The 18384-nt window shown below is 44.8% G+C and overlaps 1 protein-coding gene across 1 annotated transcript; it reads right to left on the bottom strand.

Moving 5' to 3' along the window:
- Positions 1 to 277: 277 nt before the first annotated feature.
- LOC118360157 (differentially expressed in FDCP 6 homolog) lies at positions 278 to 17657 on the bottom strand. The gene is made up of 11 exons (XM_035739373.2): positions 17463 to 17657; positions 9799 to 9939; positions 9440 to 9625; positions 7849 to 8076; positions 7541 to 7687; positions 4174 to 4282; positions 3657 to 3955; positions 3263 to 3429; positions 2178 to 2376; positions 1615 to 1705; positions 278 to 888 (listed from the first exon to the last, which is right to left on the bottom strand). The coding sequence occupies exons 1-11, from the start codon at positions 17556 to 17558 to the stop codon at positions 677 to 679; spliced, it is 1875 nt and encodes a 624-aa protein (XP_035595266.1). The 5' UTR covers positions 17559 to 17657; the 3' UTR covers positions 278 to 676.
- Between the last annotated feature and the right edge of the window lie 727 nt (positions 17658 to 18384).

Here is an 18384-nt window from a genome sequence, read left to right as displayed (position 1 = left end):
GGATGCACTCAAATAAAAAGCAAGAGAATACCCTTGAATTAGACACGACCATTGAGAAACTGCCACGTCAACGTTGCATAATATGTAGGTAAGGCAGGCACCCCAGAAAGAGCCTTGATCTCTGTTGACTTACAACGGAAACAGGAAATAGAGACCACAGAAGCAGTTTGCATTAGTTTCCCTCTACAAATCAGTCCTCTCTGTTTGCATATCGAGCCCAACCCGTTATCGTTTGATAATACTTTTAATGGAGACACACAAAGAGGCGAGCAAAAACTAGATTCCAAACCATTTAATCTGGTCCGCCAGCCAGCTCAATTGAGCCTGGGGAAAGGTTACAAACAACTTAGTAAATATATCTACAAAATTCATAGTGGTGCATTATGGTTCTTTCATTCTTCATTAAAACATGGAGATCTGTTATAACATACTGTGAGAAAAGGTGAGAGAATAATACAAACTACTAAAAAGTTAATACAATTACAAAAATGTTTGTGGGAAAACATTTGAACAGTGTGTTTACTTTCCCTTTATCCTACCCAGCAATTGACAGGAAGTTAACCTAAAAATATGATTTCATACTAAAAGGTTCTCCACCTTGCTTTTCCGTTAGAAAAAACACAAACAAAATAAACAGTTGATGAGTTAGGCTTTGACGAGAAGCACCATATGATCCTCAGGGAATGTCCATGTCTCCGTTAGAGGCCTGAGAGAGACGCCTCTCTTCTCTCTCTCCTTCACACCCCGACCCTGCACTGCTGCTGTTGTCCACGTTTTCCTTGCTTTCCTCGTCTGGCTCCTCAGACCTCTGTCTCAGACGCAGACCTGGATCTCTCTGGGATGGGATCTGGAAGCTGGAGAAAGAGCCCCCCCCTGATGGTCTCTTCTCTAGAATCATGGGAGGGAGATCAGGAGACAGAACAACAAACATTTATTTTAACATATATGGCACTGAAGAAACAATGTCATCAAAGAAAACCAGGGTTGTCTGCAGATAAAATATCAGTCACCCCCTGAAATGTAATTGGTCTAACTTGAAGCTGTCTAACTTTGGCAAAGATAGGAGACAGATCCATGTGATTCTGTGTCTGCCATGCAGGGAGATGTCACCTGGTAAGGGTGACATGTAGAGTAGAGCCAGGGGGTTTCAGTTCAAAATATGATTAAGATCAATAAAATAGAAATGCACAAACGCGTCTTGTCTACACTATGTTTGAGGAAGACGTCTTCTAAAATGAGCTTGACAAACCCACAGCTGCTACCACCGTGAGAAAGAGGGACCTTTAGCATACTATACACCTACTGTAGGTCTTATCCACTACATGCTCTTTGTGCATAGTTAAAAGCCACCCAAACCACAAGGAAACGTAGGCTTATTCTAGTGACCTGGTTGCATAAATCATGGCTGAGCACTTAGCAGCAGGCTCTTGGCAGTGTACGCATCCCAAATGGCACCCGATTCCATTTATAGTGCAGTATTTTTGACCGGTCAAAATTTGGGACACGACCAGTGTTTATGTTGCAGATCGTGACTACTCCTCCTTGCTTTGTCTGCGCCTCAAACATGATAATATATCAAACCTAAGCTTTCTGGTGTGGTGTGACGTAGCCTACCTCCTGGTCCAATAGGACGCATCAGTCGGTTCATCTGAACATTCCAGTGTTTGACATTGGTGCTGGCCTGGCGAAGCTTCCTTTGGGCAGCCTATAAGAATACAAGACAGATTAAAAACACCCCCGCAAACACAGTAAAACTTACTTAATTCTCTCACTATCTCCCGCAATCCCATGACTGCTCACATCCCACTTGGCAAAAACTGGTTGAATCAACGTTGTTTCCACCTAATTTTAACCCAGAAAATCTGTGACCACGTTGAATCAATGTGGGAAACTAATTGGATCGACCATGGCATTTTGTATTTTTTTCTCACAATTTTGAACCTAAAGCCAATGACATGGTGAATATTTGTAATTTCATGTTAAATTCACCATAGTTGACAACTCAACCAAATGTAAATCGAAACTAGACGTTGAACTGACGTCTGTGCCCATTGGGATGTGATACCCAAATAGCCAGGGCTGTTTTGAAGTACCATTAACAGTGTGGTGACTCATTACTATATAACTATAACATTATGCACAGGTATTTATATGATATAGTGTATCTCTGCACTTACCACAACGTCCTGGTCGACCCTGTAGCGGTTGGCCCTGACCTCCTCCAGCTGCCTTTGGGCCTCCTCAAGAGCGCGGGACTTGTTCTCCATCTCTTGCCTTAGCTCCTGCTTCTCCCTCTGGGTCTTCAGGATGTACTCCTCCTGCTCCTCTTGCAGCGCCATCAGGGCCTTCATCTTGTCCTCCTCCTCAGACAGCAAACTGTACAATAAACGTATAGGACAAATAGAAAATCTTTAACTGGAAGACATACAGTAGATATGGCATTGTGTGGTAAGAAGTTGGACGAGACACATTTAATGTTTTTAGAAACGTGACACATGCAAACTCTTGACCTCGCAATCATCTCTCAAAAAGTGTCCAGTAAAACACAGGCACCCCTAACGCTGTGGCTTATTTCCATTACTTTTCACTATATACTGTACAATGTTATGTTTTTTTTTTTAAAGCATATATGAGCCTTTAATGTCGTATTACTTCATATTTGTATGCTATTGTTGCCTTGTCTGTGAGTGTTTTGGATCTTTGAGACAAGCAGAGAGCTTGGCGCTTGGTATTTGCAGTCACAAAATTAAATAGAGCAGGTTAGGATCTGTATGTTTCCCATCGAGCAGTCAGTGAATAAATGCATCAAAAGCACATTGCTTATTCTTACATGTAAGATTGTGACAGACACACCATGAACACCCTATCAGTGTCAACAGATCCTACAGATCGTAGCTAGACAACTTCCTCTGTTAAACTCAACTTCCTCAGGAACCTAACTAATGCAACAGCCTCTCTTCAACAGCAATCGGCTTCTCTTAACACCATCTATCTCTCTGGTGTGTACTGTGCTCTGTAAAAAGACATGCAGCTTTTACGTGCCAACTTGGTGCCTTCTCACACCATGACAGCTAGCCCTAAAATGAGCCTGTGTCTTGTAAGCAATGTAGTGAGGGTACTAGGTTTGTGAGTCAGTGTGAGCGAAACAATGTCTGAGTGTGTCCAGCACCCTGCCCTCAGCCTGTGTGTGTGTATGCGAGAGTGTGTTGCGTGCGTGCGTGGGTAACTGCCTACGTGCGTGTGTGTGTGTGTATCCCTTTACCCAGTCTGTGCGTATCGAAAGACCTCTTCGTCCTGCCGAGCTTTGATCTCCTGCTGTAGAGCCTCCTCCAGACTTGTCTGCATCTCCTCCAGCTCCTTGATCCTCTTCCTCTGCCGCTCCGCCTCCTCCTCCTTCAGAACCATCTCTGCCTGCATGGTGGCCCGCGACTGGAAGAGGAGACCCACATCAGCATGGAACATCTAAACACCCACTCCTCCAGTCTGAATCAACCTCCACCCTTCTCCTGCGCGACACAGGTAAACATTGTGCAGTCGTCACTCTTCTCCATTCATCAACACTCCACCTTTCTCATCCAAGCAACCACACTCCTCTCTTCCCTCCACCCTCTCCTCCCCCGTACACTTCCTACACCCCTGCCCCTCCCAGTCTTCACCTCCTTTGCCTCGCGGAGCTGCACCTCCAGGGCCTGTTGCATCTCCTCATGATGCTGGCGCCGTCTCATTTCGTCCTGCTCCAGGAGGGCTTGGGCCTGCCTCTGCGCCTCCTTTAGGAGCTCCAGCTCGGCCAGCTTACGCTCCTTCTCCTCCTGCAGAGCCTGAAAACGTTGCTGCTCCTCCTCCTTGGCCAGCCGCCTCTTCTCCCGCTGCTCCCTCTGCTCCCTCCTCTTCAGCTTCAGGTCCTTGTGGAGAGAGGTCTTCCCTTCAGTGTGTAGACGGATGGCTGTCTGAATGGCTGGGGGTGAAGGGAGGGACAGGATGTCAGTACTCAGTATATGCTTACTGCTTGACTTTGAATAATCAACCCAGTAATCAACCAAACATATAGGGCAGGGGGAATTGTTGCCTTCACTACTTTTGTCAGAAGTATGATAGTTGTTATAAGCTTGGTAATTCATCATATCCCTAAATAATTGTGTCAATGCTCAATTAACAAATTATTGATTGTGGTACCTGCAGTCCATTCCTGTCTCTGCTTGGTGTCCGAGGCACTCATCTCATAGGTCTTGGACAGAGTTTTCAGGCAGAACATACACCTCTTCCCATCCCGGTCTGGCAGCACCTGATCAACAGGAGAAGTACTCATTGTGACACATTAGCACAATGTATATATATTTGTTGTACATTCATTGTAAATTCATTTATATTTTTAGTTATTTCAAATTAAGCATATGAGGGAGGGATGTGTTTACCCTGTAGCTCTGATTGAATAATAGCTATTGTCGTTCTTTTAACGCAACGTAACGTAATCAACACTGCTAGCTAGCCAGCTAGCCCCCGAATAGCAGCACTGTAGAAACTAGAGTTCATCTCAGCCTATGCCTCCCTCCAGTCCCTCGACTTCTTGGCACTGACGGAAACATGGATCACCACAGATAACACTGCTACTCCTACTGCTTTCTCTTCGTCCGCCCACGTGTTCTCGCACACCCCGAGAGCTTCTGGTCAGCGGGGTGGTGGCACCGGGATCCTCATCTCTCCCAAGTGGTCATTCTCTCTTTCTCCCTTACCCATCTGTCTATCGCCTCCTTTGAATTTCATGCTGTCACAGTTACCAGCCCTTTCAAGCTTAACATCCTTATCATTTATCGCCCTCCAGGTCCCCTCGGAGAGTTCATCAATGAGCTTGATGCCTTGATAAGCTCCTTTCCTGAGGACGGCTCACCTCTCACAGTTCTGGGCGACTTTAACCTCCCCACGTCTACCTTTGACTCATTCCTTTCTGCCTCCTTCTTTCCACTCCTCTCCTCTTTTGACCTCACCCTCTCACCTTCCCCCTACTCACAAGGCAGGCAATACGCTCGACCTCATCTTTACTAGATGCTGTTCTTCCACTAACCTCATTGCAACTCCCCTCCAAGTCTCCGACCACTACCTTGTATCCTTTTCCCTCTCGCTCTCATCCAACACTTCCCACACTGCCCCTACTCGGATGGTATCGCGCCGTCCCAACCTTCGCTCTCTCTCCCCCGCTACTCTCTCCTCTTCCATCCTATCATCTCTTCCCTCTGCTCAAACCTTCTCCAACCTATCTCCTGATTCTGCCTCCTCAACCCTCCTCTCCTCCCTTTCTGCATCCTTTGACTCTCTATGTCCCCTATCCTCCAGGCCGGCTCGGTCCTCCCCTCCCGCTCCGTGGCTCGACGACTCATTGCGAGCTCACAGAACAGGGCTCCGGGCAGCCGAGCGGAAGTGGAGGAAAACTCGCCTCCCTGCGGACCTGGCATCCTTTCACTCCCTCCTCTCTACATTTTCCTCCTCTGTCTCTGCTGCTAAAGCCACTTTCTACCACTCTAAATTCCAAGCATCTGCCTCTAACCCTAGGAAGCTCTTTGCCACCTTCTCCTCCCTCCTGAATCCTCCTCCCCCTCCCCCTCCCCCCTCTCTGCAGATGACTTCGTCAACCATTTTTAAAAGAAGGTCGACGACATCCGATCCTCGTTTGCTAAGTCAAACGACACCGCTGGTTCTGCTCACACTGCCCTACCCTGTGCTCTGACCTCTTTCTCCCCTCTCTCTCCAGATGAAATCTTGCGTCTTGTGACGGCCGGCCGCCCAACAACCTGCCCGCTTGACCCTATCCCCTCCTCTCTTCTCCAGACCATTTCCGGAGACCTTCTCCCTTACCTCACCTCGCTCATCAACTCATCCCTGACCGCTGGCTACGTCCCTTCCGTCTTCAAGAGAGCGAGAGTTGCACCCCTTCTGAAAAAAACTACACTCGATCCCTCCAATGTCAACAACTACAGACCAGTATCCCTTCTTTCTTTTCTCTCCAAAACTCTTGAACGTGCCGTCCTTGGCCAGCTTTCCCGCTATCTCTCTCAGAATGACCTTCTTGATCCATATCAGTCAGGTTTCAAGACTAGTCATTCAACTGAGACTGCTCTTCTCTGTATCACGGAGGCGCTCCGCACTGCTAAAGCTAACTCTCTCTCCTCTGCTCTCATCCTTCTAGACCTATCGGCTGCCTTCGATACTGTGAACCATCAGATCCTCCTCTCCACCCTCTCCGAGTTGGGCATATCCGGCGCGGCCCACGCTTGGATTGCGTCCTACCTGACAGGTCGCTCCTACCAGGTGGAGTGGCGAGAATCTGTCTCCTCACCACGCGCTCTCACCACTGGTGTCCCCCAGGGCTCTGTTCTAGGCCCTCTCCTATTCTCGCTATACACCAAGTCACTTGGCTCTGTCATAACCTCACATGGTCTCTCCTATCATTGCTATGCAGACGACACACAATTAATCTTCTCCTTTCCCCTTCTGATGACCAGGTGGCGAATCGCATCTCTGCATGTCTGGCAGACATATCAGTGTGGATGACGGATCACCACCTCAAGCTGAACCTCGGCAAGACGGAGCTGCTCTTCCTCCCGGGGAAGGACTGCCCGTTCCATGATCTCGCCATCACGGTTGACAACTCCATTGTGTCCTCCTCCCAGAGCGCTAAGAACCTTGGCGTGATCCTGGACAACACCCTGTCGTTCTCAACTAACATCAAGGCGGTGGCCCGTTCCTGTAGGTTCATGCTCTACAACATCCGCAGAGTACGACCCTGCCTCACACAGGAAGCGGCGCAGGTCCTAATCCAGGCACTTGTCATCTCCCGTCTGGATTACTGCAACTCGCTGTTGGCTGGGCTCCCTGCCTGTGCCATTAAACCCTACAACTCATCCAGAACGCCGCAGCCCGTCTGGTGTTCAACCTTCCCAAGTTCTCTCACGTCACCCTGCTCCTCCGCTCTCTCCACTGGCTTCCTGCATCCGCTACAAGACCATGGTGCTTGCCTACGGAGCTGTGAGGGGAACGGCACCTCAGTACCTCCAGGCTCTGATCAGGCCCTACACCCAAACAAGGGCACTGCGTTCATCCACCTCTGGCCTGCTCGCCTCCCTACCACTGAGGAAGTACAGTTGCTCAGCCCAGTCAAAACTGTTCGCTGCTCTGGCCCCCAATGGTGGAACAAACTCCCTCACGACGCCAGGACAGCGGAGTCAATCACCACCTTCCGGAGACACCTGAAACCCCACCTCTTTAAGGAATACCTAGGATAGGATAAAGTAATCCTTCTCACCCCCCCCCCTTAAAAGATTTAGATGCACTATTGTAAAGTGGCTGTTCCACTGGATGTCATAAGGTGAATGCACCAATTTGTAAGTCGCTCTGGATAAGAGCGTCTGCTAAATGACTTAAATGTAAATGTAAATGTAATAAGTCATTCCTATCTGTCACCCATTCTCAAAAAGGAGCAGGCCCATCTCAGCTGTGCCTGTCCCCACTGCCCCACCCCAGGTCCCACCCCACCTCAAACCCAGCCTACCTCCACACAGCAGTTCCCATCCAGAGCAATGCTTCCCTGGCGCTCCTTGCGGTCCTCACTGGTGTAGTAATCCAGGGTAATCGGCCTCAGGGTGAACCAGCGCTCCTTCCAGTTCCTCCTCAGCTGACTCTTTTTCCACAGGTACCCCTGTAGGCAACAGAGTCAAGCCACACAGAACTGACACAATCAACACACGTCACTGAAACAGAATTGGAAGTCACAGGCAGGTAGGCAGATGGCAAGAAATTCAGACAGGCAGACAGTATAGAGATGCTGTATTGTTGTTCTGTTGTTTTTAAGTACCCTACCTCTTTGAGGACATCAGCAACTATCTCCCTGTAGACCTCCTCTATGGCCATGCTGGTGATTTCCTGGCCCATGCCTCTGGTTATCTTCCCAGTGTTCATCATCTCCAGGAAGGACCAGACAGTGAAACCATTCTGTCGCACTGCATCCTGGGAGATGAAGTCTTCCAGCTCCACACAGTTGAGCTCAACACTCATGGCCATGCAAATCTTCTTCAGGAGATATTCCACCTGAATAATTCAAACAAAACACAAATCATTTGTTTGTAAAAGGGATGAATTGGTTTATGGGGGGAATGGTTGCCTTTCAATTGTTTTGTAATTGGTTTATAATCTGAGTCTCAATCTCGATCTTGTTTATTTTAATAGTCCGTCACGACTCAAGATAATATTTGGATGATAATGTAACCTATGCTTTTGTTTTCAGTGAAACCACCCCGACTGCTGGTTGTTACTCTGAGGCACTGTCGTGCCCTGCTCTGAAATCTGTTAAATCTGTGGCTTATCACAATCATACTGCCAACACCGGTTGTGAAAAACAGACTACAGGCTGAAACCAAAAGCCATGCTACAAGTGACATAAAAGCCCATATTTAGGTATTGAAAGACACACAACAATCAGTAGGAAGAAAAACAGTCCTCACGGGTTTGCTATATTTAGCAACCCTCTCTCAGAGCATTTCGTATTATTCTATACGTAATTCTGACACTATTTAGTATGATACTGTATGTTACGTTTTGTATGTTATGTATTCATTTGTGGATATCCATCACCCATTACGTAAGTTGTTACAAATTACAATTCGTATTATATGTGACGAATTTCCAAAACATATAATATGTTACAAATTCTAGCTGGATGGCTAGGTGGCTAACATTAGTAATCTGGCTAACATTAGCGAGACTAGGGGTTAGGGGTTAAGTTTAGGAGTTAGGTTAAAGGGTTAGAGGAAGGGTTAAGGTTAGGGGAAGGGTTAGCTAACATGCTAAGTAGTTGCAAAGTAGCTCAAAAGTAATAAGTAGTTGAAAAGTTGCTAAATTTGTCCATAATGAGATACAAATTCAAACTTTGGGTTGCTAGATGTTCGCGTTACACGCACGCCCAACCTCCCTACTTTTGTTTTTGCCTTAAGTAACCTTACCAAATGTAACATATCATACTGATTTACATTTACTATGTTACGTCTAGTCTATGAGAGCAGGCTGTATAGAGGTTTGGCAGATAAATACTACATTTTACATTTAAGTAATTTAGCAGACACTCTTATCCAGAGTGACTTACAGGATCAATTATGGTTAAGTGCCTTGCTCAAGGGCACAGACAGATTTTTCACCGAACAAGTCTGCGATTTGAACCAGAGACCTTTCGGTTATTGGTCCAACGAGCTTAACCGCTAGGCTACCTGCTGCCCCTACAATTAAATACTACAATTAGAATGAGTGTTTGGATTTGGTTACAGCGGTTTTGAAAGTTAGTGATGGACCTTTTCCCTTTTTAAGTGACTAAATGTATTAGCATCCATCCACTGTATTCTAGGTGAGTTTGTTGTATAATACGCTACAGAACCCAGCATGCTTTGTATACATAACTCACCTCATCAGGAACCATAACGAGAGGGTATTTATCCTCTGACAGAAAGTTAAACAGACTCCAGAGATGAAAGGCATCTTTCCCTGGCAACACGTGCTTATTGTCCTTCGCCGGTTTGTAGTTCTTCTTAGCAGTGAGAGTCCAGCACAGTTCATCAACCTGTTCTTTCACAAAACAGCCCTCTTCAACCTGTGAGGTATAATAAAACAGCACTGAGTAAGGAGAATGTACCTAGCATTTTTTAGCTCTCTTTTCCTTCTGTATAAACCAAGTGGTGTCATCTGGGTACACAAACAAAAGAAAAGGAACGACTGAGGCAAAAATGTCAGGTGACTTGGGTGTGTTTGTGTACATGACTTTACCTTGTCCAGTATGTATTTGTTGAGGTAAGGCATGTACCCCTGGCTGGAGACCGGTCCATCGTCATCATCCCTGAAATGTTCTTCCAGAGCCACCGGGTCGTGAGGGATGGACAGAACCGTACACAAGTTATGTGATAGGACCTAGAACACACAAACGACAGGGTTGTGAGGGCTGTTCACTCCCTTGTCGTCGGGCAAACAGTATCGGAGCATGAGGTCTGATACCCACAGGCACAGAGACAGTTTCTATCTACAAGCCATCAGACTGCTAAATAATTGGACTGGACTGACCACCAACTCTGAAGCACACAAACACACATTCATGGTTCCTTCTATTAAGGCAAGTTGTCCAGGTCCTGAGGCAGCAAAGCATCACCATCACCATCGTACTACCACCACCATGCTTGACTGTTGGTTAAAGGTTCTCACTGTGGAATGCAGTGTTTGGTTTTCGGCAGGCATAAAAGTTACACTTTTGACTGATCTGTCTATAAAACATTCTTCAAAGAGTCTTGATGATCATCCAGGTGCTTTTTGGTCAACTTTTTGGATGAGATGGGTCCCACTATGGCAAAAACCAAACACTGCATTCCACAGTAAGACCTTCATACCAATCGTCAAGCATGGCGGTGGTACTGTAGTGTGATGGTTTGGGGAATGTCAGGCCATCCGTCTGTGAGCTGAAGTGGAAGCACAGCTGGGTCATGCAGCAAGACAATGCAAAACACACAATCAAGTCTACATGAAAATGGTTCAAAATCAAAAAATTTGACATTTTAGAATGGCGTAGTCAAAGTCCAGACTTAATCCCGAGAAATTGTGGCAGGACTTGAAACGAGCAGTTCTCGCTTGAAAACCCACAGATGTTGCTGAGTTAAAGCAGTTCTGCATGCAAGAGTGGGCAACAATTCCTCCACAGCGATGGTAGAAACTGATCAACTACAGTGAGGGAAAAAAGTATTTGATCCCCTACTGAACATGTACGTTAGTCCACTTACAAAGAAATTATCAGTCTATAATTTTAAAGGTAGGTTTATTTGAACAGCGAGAGACAGAATAACAAACAAAAAAATCTGAAAAATGCATATCAAAAATATTATAAGAGATTTCTGGCTCACAGGTGTCTTTTATATAGGTAACGAGCTGAGATTAGGAGCACACTCAAAGGGAGGGATCCTATTCTCAGTTTGTTACCTGTATAAAAGACACCTGTCCACAGAAGCAATCAATCAATCAGATTCCAAACTCTCCATCATGGCAAAGACCAAAGATCTCTCCAAGGATGTCAGGGACAAGATTGTAGACCTACACAAGGCTGGAATGGTCTACAAGACCATCGCCAAGCCGCTTGGTGAGAAGGTGACAACAGTTGGTGCGATTATTCGCAAATGGAAGAAACATAAAAGAACTGTCAATCTCACACGGCCTGGGGCTCCATGCAAGATCTTAGCTCATGGAGTTGCAATGATCATGAGAACGGTGAGGAATCAGCCCAGAACTACACGGGAGGATCTTGTCAATGATTTCAAGGCAGCTGGGACCAAGAAAACAATTAGTAACACACTACGCCGTGAAAGACTGAAATCCTGCAGCGCCCGCAAGGTCTCCCTGCTCAAGAAAGCACATAAACATGCCCGTCTGAAGTTTGCCAAGGACAACTGGGTGAAAGTGTTGTGGTCAGATGAGACCAAAATGGAGCTCTTTGGCATCAACTCAACTTGCCGTGTTTGGAGGAGGAGGAACACCATCCCCACCGTCAAACATGGAGGTGGAAACATTATGCTTTGGGGGTGTTTTTCTGCTAAGGGGACAGGACAACTTCACCGCATCAAAGGGACGATGGACGGGGCCATGTACCGTCAAATCTAGGGTGAGAACCTCCCTCCCTTAGCCAGGGCATTGAAAATGGGTCGTGGATGGGTATTCCAGCATGACAATGACCCAAAACACACGGCCCAGGCAACAAAGGAGTGACTCAAGAAGAAGCACATTAAGGTCCTGGAGTGGCCTAGCCAGTCTCCAGATCTTAATCCCATAAAAAATCTGTGGAGGGAGTTGAAGGTTCGAGTTGCCAAATGTCAGCCTCAAAACCTTAATGACTTGGAAGATCTGCAAAGAGGAGTGGGACAAAATCCCTTCTGAGATGTGTGCAAACCTGGTGGCCAACTACAAGAAACGTCTGGGTTTTGCCACCAAGCACTAAGTCATGTTTTGCAGAGGGTTCAAATACTTATTTCCCTTATTAAAATGCAACTAATTTTATAACAGTTTTGATGTGTTTTTCTGGATTTTTTTGTTATTCTGTCTCTCACTGTTCAAATAAACCTACCATTAAAATTACAGACTGGTCATTTCTTTGTCAGTGGGCAAATGTACAAAATCAGCAGGGGATCAAATAGTTTACTCCCTCACTGTACAGGAAGCATTTGGTTGCAGTCAATGCAGCTAAAGGTGGCACAACCCGTTATTGAGTGTAAGGGGTTAACTACTTTTAAACACTGGGAAATTGGGTGTTGCATAACTTTGATAATTAAATAAGTATCCTTTTCTTTGTTATTTGTAAACTCAGGTTCCCTTTATCTAATATTAGGTTTTGGTTGAAGATCCGATAACAATCAGTCTCAAGAGTTTCACGGCACTGTAGATGAGATGCAGCAACATGTATATTGAAAATAAGTTACACATCAAGTTTAAATCTTTGGTAGATCCTTTTAAAAACGGTGACTCGTCTCTGTCAGACAGATGTGTCGTACAGTAAAAAGAGAAATACTTTGCCGGTTTATGAAGGAACTGAAACACAAAAGCTGAATCATGAAAGTATTTTAGTCTTCTATAAAAAGCAAAAAAGTTAGTTTACATATTCTAGGGAATTTGGGGGGTAGCCCCGACCAGAACTCAAACCCTGGTCCCGCGACTGGAAAGCCAACACCTTATAGCCGTTACAATGAGATCTGAACCCTTTGACAAGATCGCTAAGTGTTGGGTTAGGGTTGCTACAATATCTATGATTTACCCATAAAAATGTCATTCAAGAGTGGTTCTCACACGCACAACAATGTTTCAACTGCCATTTAGACCTCAGAGAAAATACAATGCTATTCCTGTGAAGTTAATAGTTTTTCAAGAGAGCATCAATAAATAACTGGAGGCTTATTGAAATAGAATTTGAGACAATCCTTTTTTTGAGAGGGAAGGGGGGGGTTAGAGTCAGTGCACCCAGCCCACATCTTTTGAAACATCACATCCTGTCTTCCTCTCCTTCTCCCTCCCTCCTCTTTTCACTACGAAACCAAGAGTATGTGACCTGTGCGGCCTGCTGGCTTCAAAGCCTCTATTATTCTTTCACAATATCATTCCAACCTGAACCATACTGTGCTGGCTGGCTCTTTTTTTCTTCATTTTTCCAGCACGGTTCCATCACCTATGGTGGATGGTCGGTGTACTGTAGCCAACATGATACAGCTCAGCTCAGTTTGGCTAAGTAGATTTTTAAAAGGGTATATGACTCCCTGGTCTCTGGACTGACTGGGCCATACTCCAGACCAGAGTACTTAGCCTCGATAAACCTAACTGCATGGTTCTGGTCTGGACAATACTCTAGACTAGAGCCTGCCCCACACACAGTATGACGGGATAGGCTTTGTCACAAGGTTCTAGTAGTTAAAGCCAGTAGCACATGACTGAACGTAGGGCCGAATGGATAGATGGAGGGTAATGTAATGATTATATATCCAACTTTCTACAGCACTACTTTGTCAATAACAATAAGCACTGAATATGTACATGACCATAGTATTGAAGACAATGTGTGACACATTCTATTCCATTCACCACCTCTTTGGTCATGTTCAGTGCCACAGTACCAATTGCACTGTATGTGGTGACATCATGGACCAGTCTGGGTACAACTTGGTGATAAGGGCTCTTATTCATAGAAAAACTGAGAGCAAACTGTTACTTGTCAGCTCCACACTCGCATTGCCTCTAAAACACAAGCACACATTGTTCACTCTCACTATCATTACTGTTTTGCTCCCCATAGGAAACATCTTCATCACTGAGTCAGCCATCTACAGTACATTACCAAATGTATGTGGACACCTGCTTGTCGAACATCTCAAACCACCTCTTTTCTGCTATAACAGCCTCCACTCTGCAGGGAAGGCTTTCCACTAGATGTTGGAACATTTCTGCGGGGACTTGCTTCCATTCAGCCGCAATAGCATTTGTGAGGTCGGGCACGGATGTTGGGCGATTAGACCTGGCTCGCAGTTGGCGTTCCAATTCATCTCAAAAGGTGTTTGATGGGGTTGAGGACAGGACTCTATGCAGGCCAGTCAAGTTCTTCCACTCCGATCTCGACAAACCATTTCTATATGGACCTCGCTTTGTGCATGGGGGCAGTGGCGGATTGAGGTACAGTATAGGCGACATGGGCAGCCGCCCGGGCGGCATCTTGCCTGGGGCTCCACAGGGCGCCCACACAAACAAAAAAAATATGAATTTGCGTGATCGGTTTTCTATCGCTCATTTGCACGTCACGTCAATGATATTTTGTCACCGTGTGGGACTGTGGGTCAATTAACCTTGTCGGAGTGAGCGCCCTGATTCTAGTTTGTGAGCTAGGCAGGCTACTGCCTGGGAAGGTCATCCACTCAGAAGTACGAGATGGGGTGGGGGGCGGGGGTAGGTTGACCTCAGGTCTCCCCACTGGAAGTCCGAGGTGGGGGGAGCGGGGGAATCTATCAAATAGCACACCTCTAACTTTATACAGTACTAATGCAATTAGTAAAATCAGTCACACTACAAAATGCTACCAAATAAACCACAATTCATTTATAATATAGTGAATATATAGTTTCACAGACATATTGTTTTTTCTGGTTTGTGTGAAATCATTAAGAATAATATAAAACCAGTCTGCACACCAGCAGGGTGAATTGGTTTAGTCTTGACTTTTGGTTGACAGTGTTGGGGGGTGGGTAATGTATTGATGCTCGAGTGCCAAATCAACACAAATTTGTTTCCATTTGTCTTTGTTACTTATTTTTGTTACTTATTTTTGCATATATTTTTATATAGTTTTAAATGTTCTGATTATTTATTTGTGTTGTTCCAAATCTTAATAAAAATTACAGTTAATGCAGAATTGTGCTTTTTTTGTTGTTGGGGAGGTTCGCCCTTAGAGCCATACAAGCTAGAACTACCACTGCACAGGGGCATTGTCATGCTGAAACAGGAAAGGGCCTTCTCCAAGCTGTTGCCACAAAGTTGGAAGCACATTATCATCGAGAATGTCATTGTATGCTGTAGCGTTAAGATTTTCCTTCACTGGAACTAAGGGGCCTAGTCCGAACCATGAAAAACATCCCCAGACAATTATTACTCCTCCACCAAACTTTACAGTTGGCACTATGCATTCAGACAGGTAGTGTTTTTCTGGCATCTGCCAAAGCCAAATTCGTCCATAGGACTACCAGATGGTGAAGCATGATTCATCGCTCCAGAGAACGCGTTTCCACTGCTCAAATGGCGCTGAGCCTTACACCACACCAGCTGACGCTTGGCATTGCTCATAGTGATTTTAGTTGTGTGAGGCTACTCGGCCATGGAAACCCATTTCATAATGCTCCTGACGAACAGTTATTCTGTTGACATTGCTTCCAGAGGCACTTCGGAACTCGGTAGTGAGTGTTGCAACTGAGGACTGATGATTTTTACACACTTCAGCACTCGAAAGTCCCGTTCTGTGAGCTTGTGTAGCCTACCACTTCGTGGTTGAGCCTAGATGTTTCCAATTCACAATAACAGCACTTACAGTTGACCACGGCAGAAATTTGATGAACTGACTCTATGACGGTGCCACTTTGAAAGTAACTGAGCTCTTCAGTAAGGCCATTCTACTGCCTGTGTGCTCAATTTTATACACCTTTCAAAATGGGTGTAGCTGAAACAGCAGAATCAACCAATTTTAATGGGTGTTCACATACTTTTATATACAGTGCCTTCGGAAATTATTCAGACCCCTTGACTTTTCCCACATTTGTTACGTTACAGCATTATTCTTAAATTGATTAAATGTTTTTTTTCTATCACACAATACCCCATAATGACAAAACGAAAACGGGTTTTTAGATATAAAGAATTACAAATAAAAACCGAAATACCTTATTTACATAAGTATTCAGACCCTTTGCTGTGAGACTCAAAATGTAGGTTTCCTGGTTTCCATTGATCATCCTTGAGATGTTTCTACACATTGATATGAGTCCGCCTGTGGTAAATTCAATTGACTGGATATGATTTAGAAAGGCACACACCTGTCTATATAAGGTCCTACAGTTGACAGTGCATGTAAGAGCAAAAACCAAGCCATGAGGTTGAAGGAATTGTCTGTAGAGCATGGTGGTGACAGCATCATGCTGTGGGGATGTTTTTCAGCGGCAGGGACTGGGTGACTAGTCGGGATCGAGGGAAAGATGAATGGAGCAAAGTACAGAGAGATCCTTGATGAAAACCTGCTCCAGAGTGCTCAGGACCTCAGACTGGGGTGAAGGTTCACTTTCCAACAGGACAACGACCCTAAGCACAGAGCCAAGACAACACAGGCTTCCGGACTACTATCTGAATGTCCTTGAGTGACCCAGCCAGAGCCCGGACTTTAACCCGATCGAACATCTCTGGAGAGACCTGAAAATAGCTGTGCAGCGACACTCCCCCTCCAACCTGACAGAGCTTGAGAGGATCTGCAGAGAAAAATAGAAGAAACTCCCCAAATACAGGTGTGCCAAGCTTCTAGTTGTCATACCCAGAAGACTTGTAATCGCTGCCAAAGGTGCATCAACAAAGTACTGCGTAAAGGGTCTGAATACTTATGTAAATATGACATTTCCAGGGGGGGTTTAATATATCCACATTAGCAAAAAATAATTGCTTTGTCGTTATGGCGTATTATGTGTAGATTGATGAGGTAAAAAAATATATATTTTAGAATAAGGCTGTAATATAACAAAATGTAGAAAAAGTCAATGTTTCTGAATACTTTCTGAAGGCACTGAATATAGTATATAACAATGTGAGAACATGACTTTAAATAGAACCATGAGGAAAGATGTAGGAAATGCTATGCTGAAGCACTGAAATTCGCACAGAAGAACAATGTTTCTTTACACTCTCTGAACTATTTGAGAATATTTCCAATGTCAAACCAGTTGGAGAATGTTCCATGAACATTAACTACATTTAAATGACATGTGACCATTTTAGGAAGCGTTCTGTTAAATTAATGAAATAACAAGAAAATAATGCTTTTTTGTCAAGTTCCTTAAATGTGTTAAGAATGTTCCAAAGCCAAGCAACTATCCTGCACCATTCCCAGAAAGTTGTGGGAAGGTAAACATATGGTTCCCAGAACGTTATGTGCTTGCTGGGTCAGGACCTGTTCTGCTCATCATCCAATGTCAATAAATTTATATTTTTGTGGATCCAGTTCACTTTATATATTGTTGGCTGACTCCAGCTACCTTAAGAAGAGAAGATTAATATGATGTTCCTGAGGTCGGACATTAGACAGCAAGGGTGCCTGGATAGAAGAAAGAGCCCCAAAGCATTGGTCCAAAAAAACTCAGAAAATCTACCTTTACCTAATGTAACCAGGTACTTACCTTAAGTTGAGACTTTGACACTTTCCCACTCTTCTCTAGATCCAAGGCTGTGAATCCATACCAAATGGACTTGAGGAGCTCTGAGCGTAGGTCCATGTCTACAGCAGCATAACTTTCCGTTTTTCTCCTTCTTTCACAGCTTTTTTTTCTCTCCTCTCCCCTCCTCTTGATACGTGGCCCTATGTATGACACCCAACAGTCACCCACACACACCCTGTACTGTGGCTCGTGAGGACCTGTGCTGACAGCACTACAATCCAATCAGTCTCAGCTATCCCACCTGCTGGTGGGGCAGAACACTGCAGGTAGGGGTCCACAATCATATCAAATGAAATTGTATTTGTCACATGCGCCGAATACAACAGCTGTAGACCTTACTGTGAAATGCTTACTTACAAGCCCTTAACCAACAATGCAGTTCAAGAAATAGAGTTAAGTGCACAGTTGCTTAGGAGCCTGTAAAACGGCAGCCTGCGCCATTATTATGCTTTGCAAAAAGTATTCAGACTCCTTTAATTTCTTCACGTTGTATTGTGTTACAAAGTGGGATTAAAAACAAGTCATTGTACATTTTTTGTCATCAAAATACTCTGGAGTGTCAAAGTGGAAGATATATATATATTTTAAAGATAAATAAAGAATAACCAAACTATAATCGTTGCTGAAGTATTCAGCTCCTCTGTTTAGGCAAGCTTAAATGAGTTCATCTGTAAAATGTGGCTCAACAAATCACATAATAAGATACATGGCCTCACTCTGTGTGAAATAATAGGGGTTGACATGATTTATGAATGACTAACCCTTCCTCTGTCCCCCATACATACAGCATCTGTAAGGTCCCTCAGTCAAGTATTGCATTTCAAGCACAGATTCAACTACAAAGACCAGGGAGCTTTTCAAAAGCCTCATAAAGAAGGGTAGA

Source organism: Oncorhynchus keta, chromosome 27 (genome assembly GCF_023373465.1).
Source record: "Oncorhynchus keta strain PuntledgeMale-10-30-2019 chromosome 27, Oket_V2, whole genome shotgun sequence".
Classification (NCBI taxonomy): Eukaryota; Metazoa; Chordata; class Actinopteri; order Salmoniformes; family Salmonidae; genus Oncorhynchus; species Oncorhynchus keta.
This window is presented reverse-complemented; position numbering and strand designations above follow the sequence as displayed.

Coding starts and splice junctions, on each gene's coding strand:
- LOC118360157 (XM_035739373.2), bottom strand. CDS start 17,558: ATGGACCTACGCTCAGAGCTCCTCAAGTCCATTTGGTATGGATTCACA. Junction 4,283..7,540: donor ATGGGAACTGCTGTGTGGAG/GTAGGCTGGGTT, acceptor CCTGTTGATCAG/GTGCTGCCAGACCGGGATGG. Junction 2,377..3,262: donor TTTCGATACGCACAGACTGG/GTAAAGGGATAC, acceptor TTTATTGTACAG/TTTGCTGTCTGAGGAGGAGG.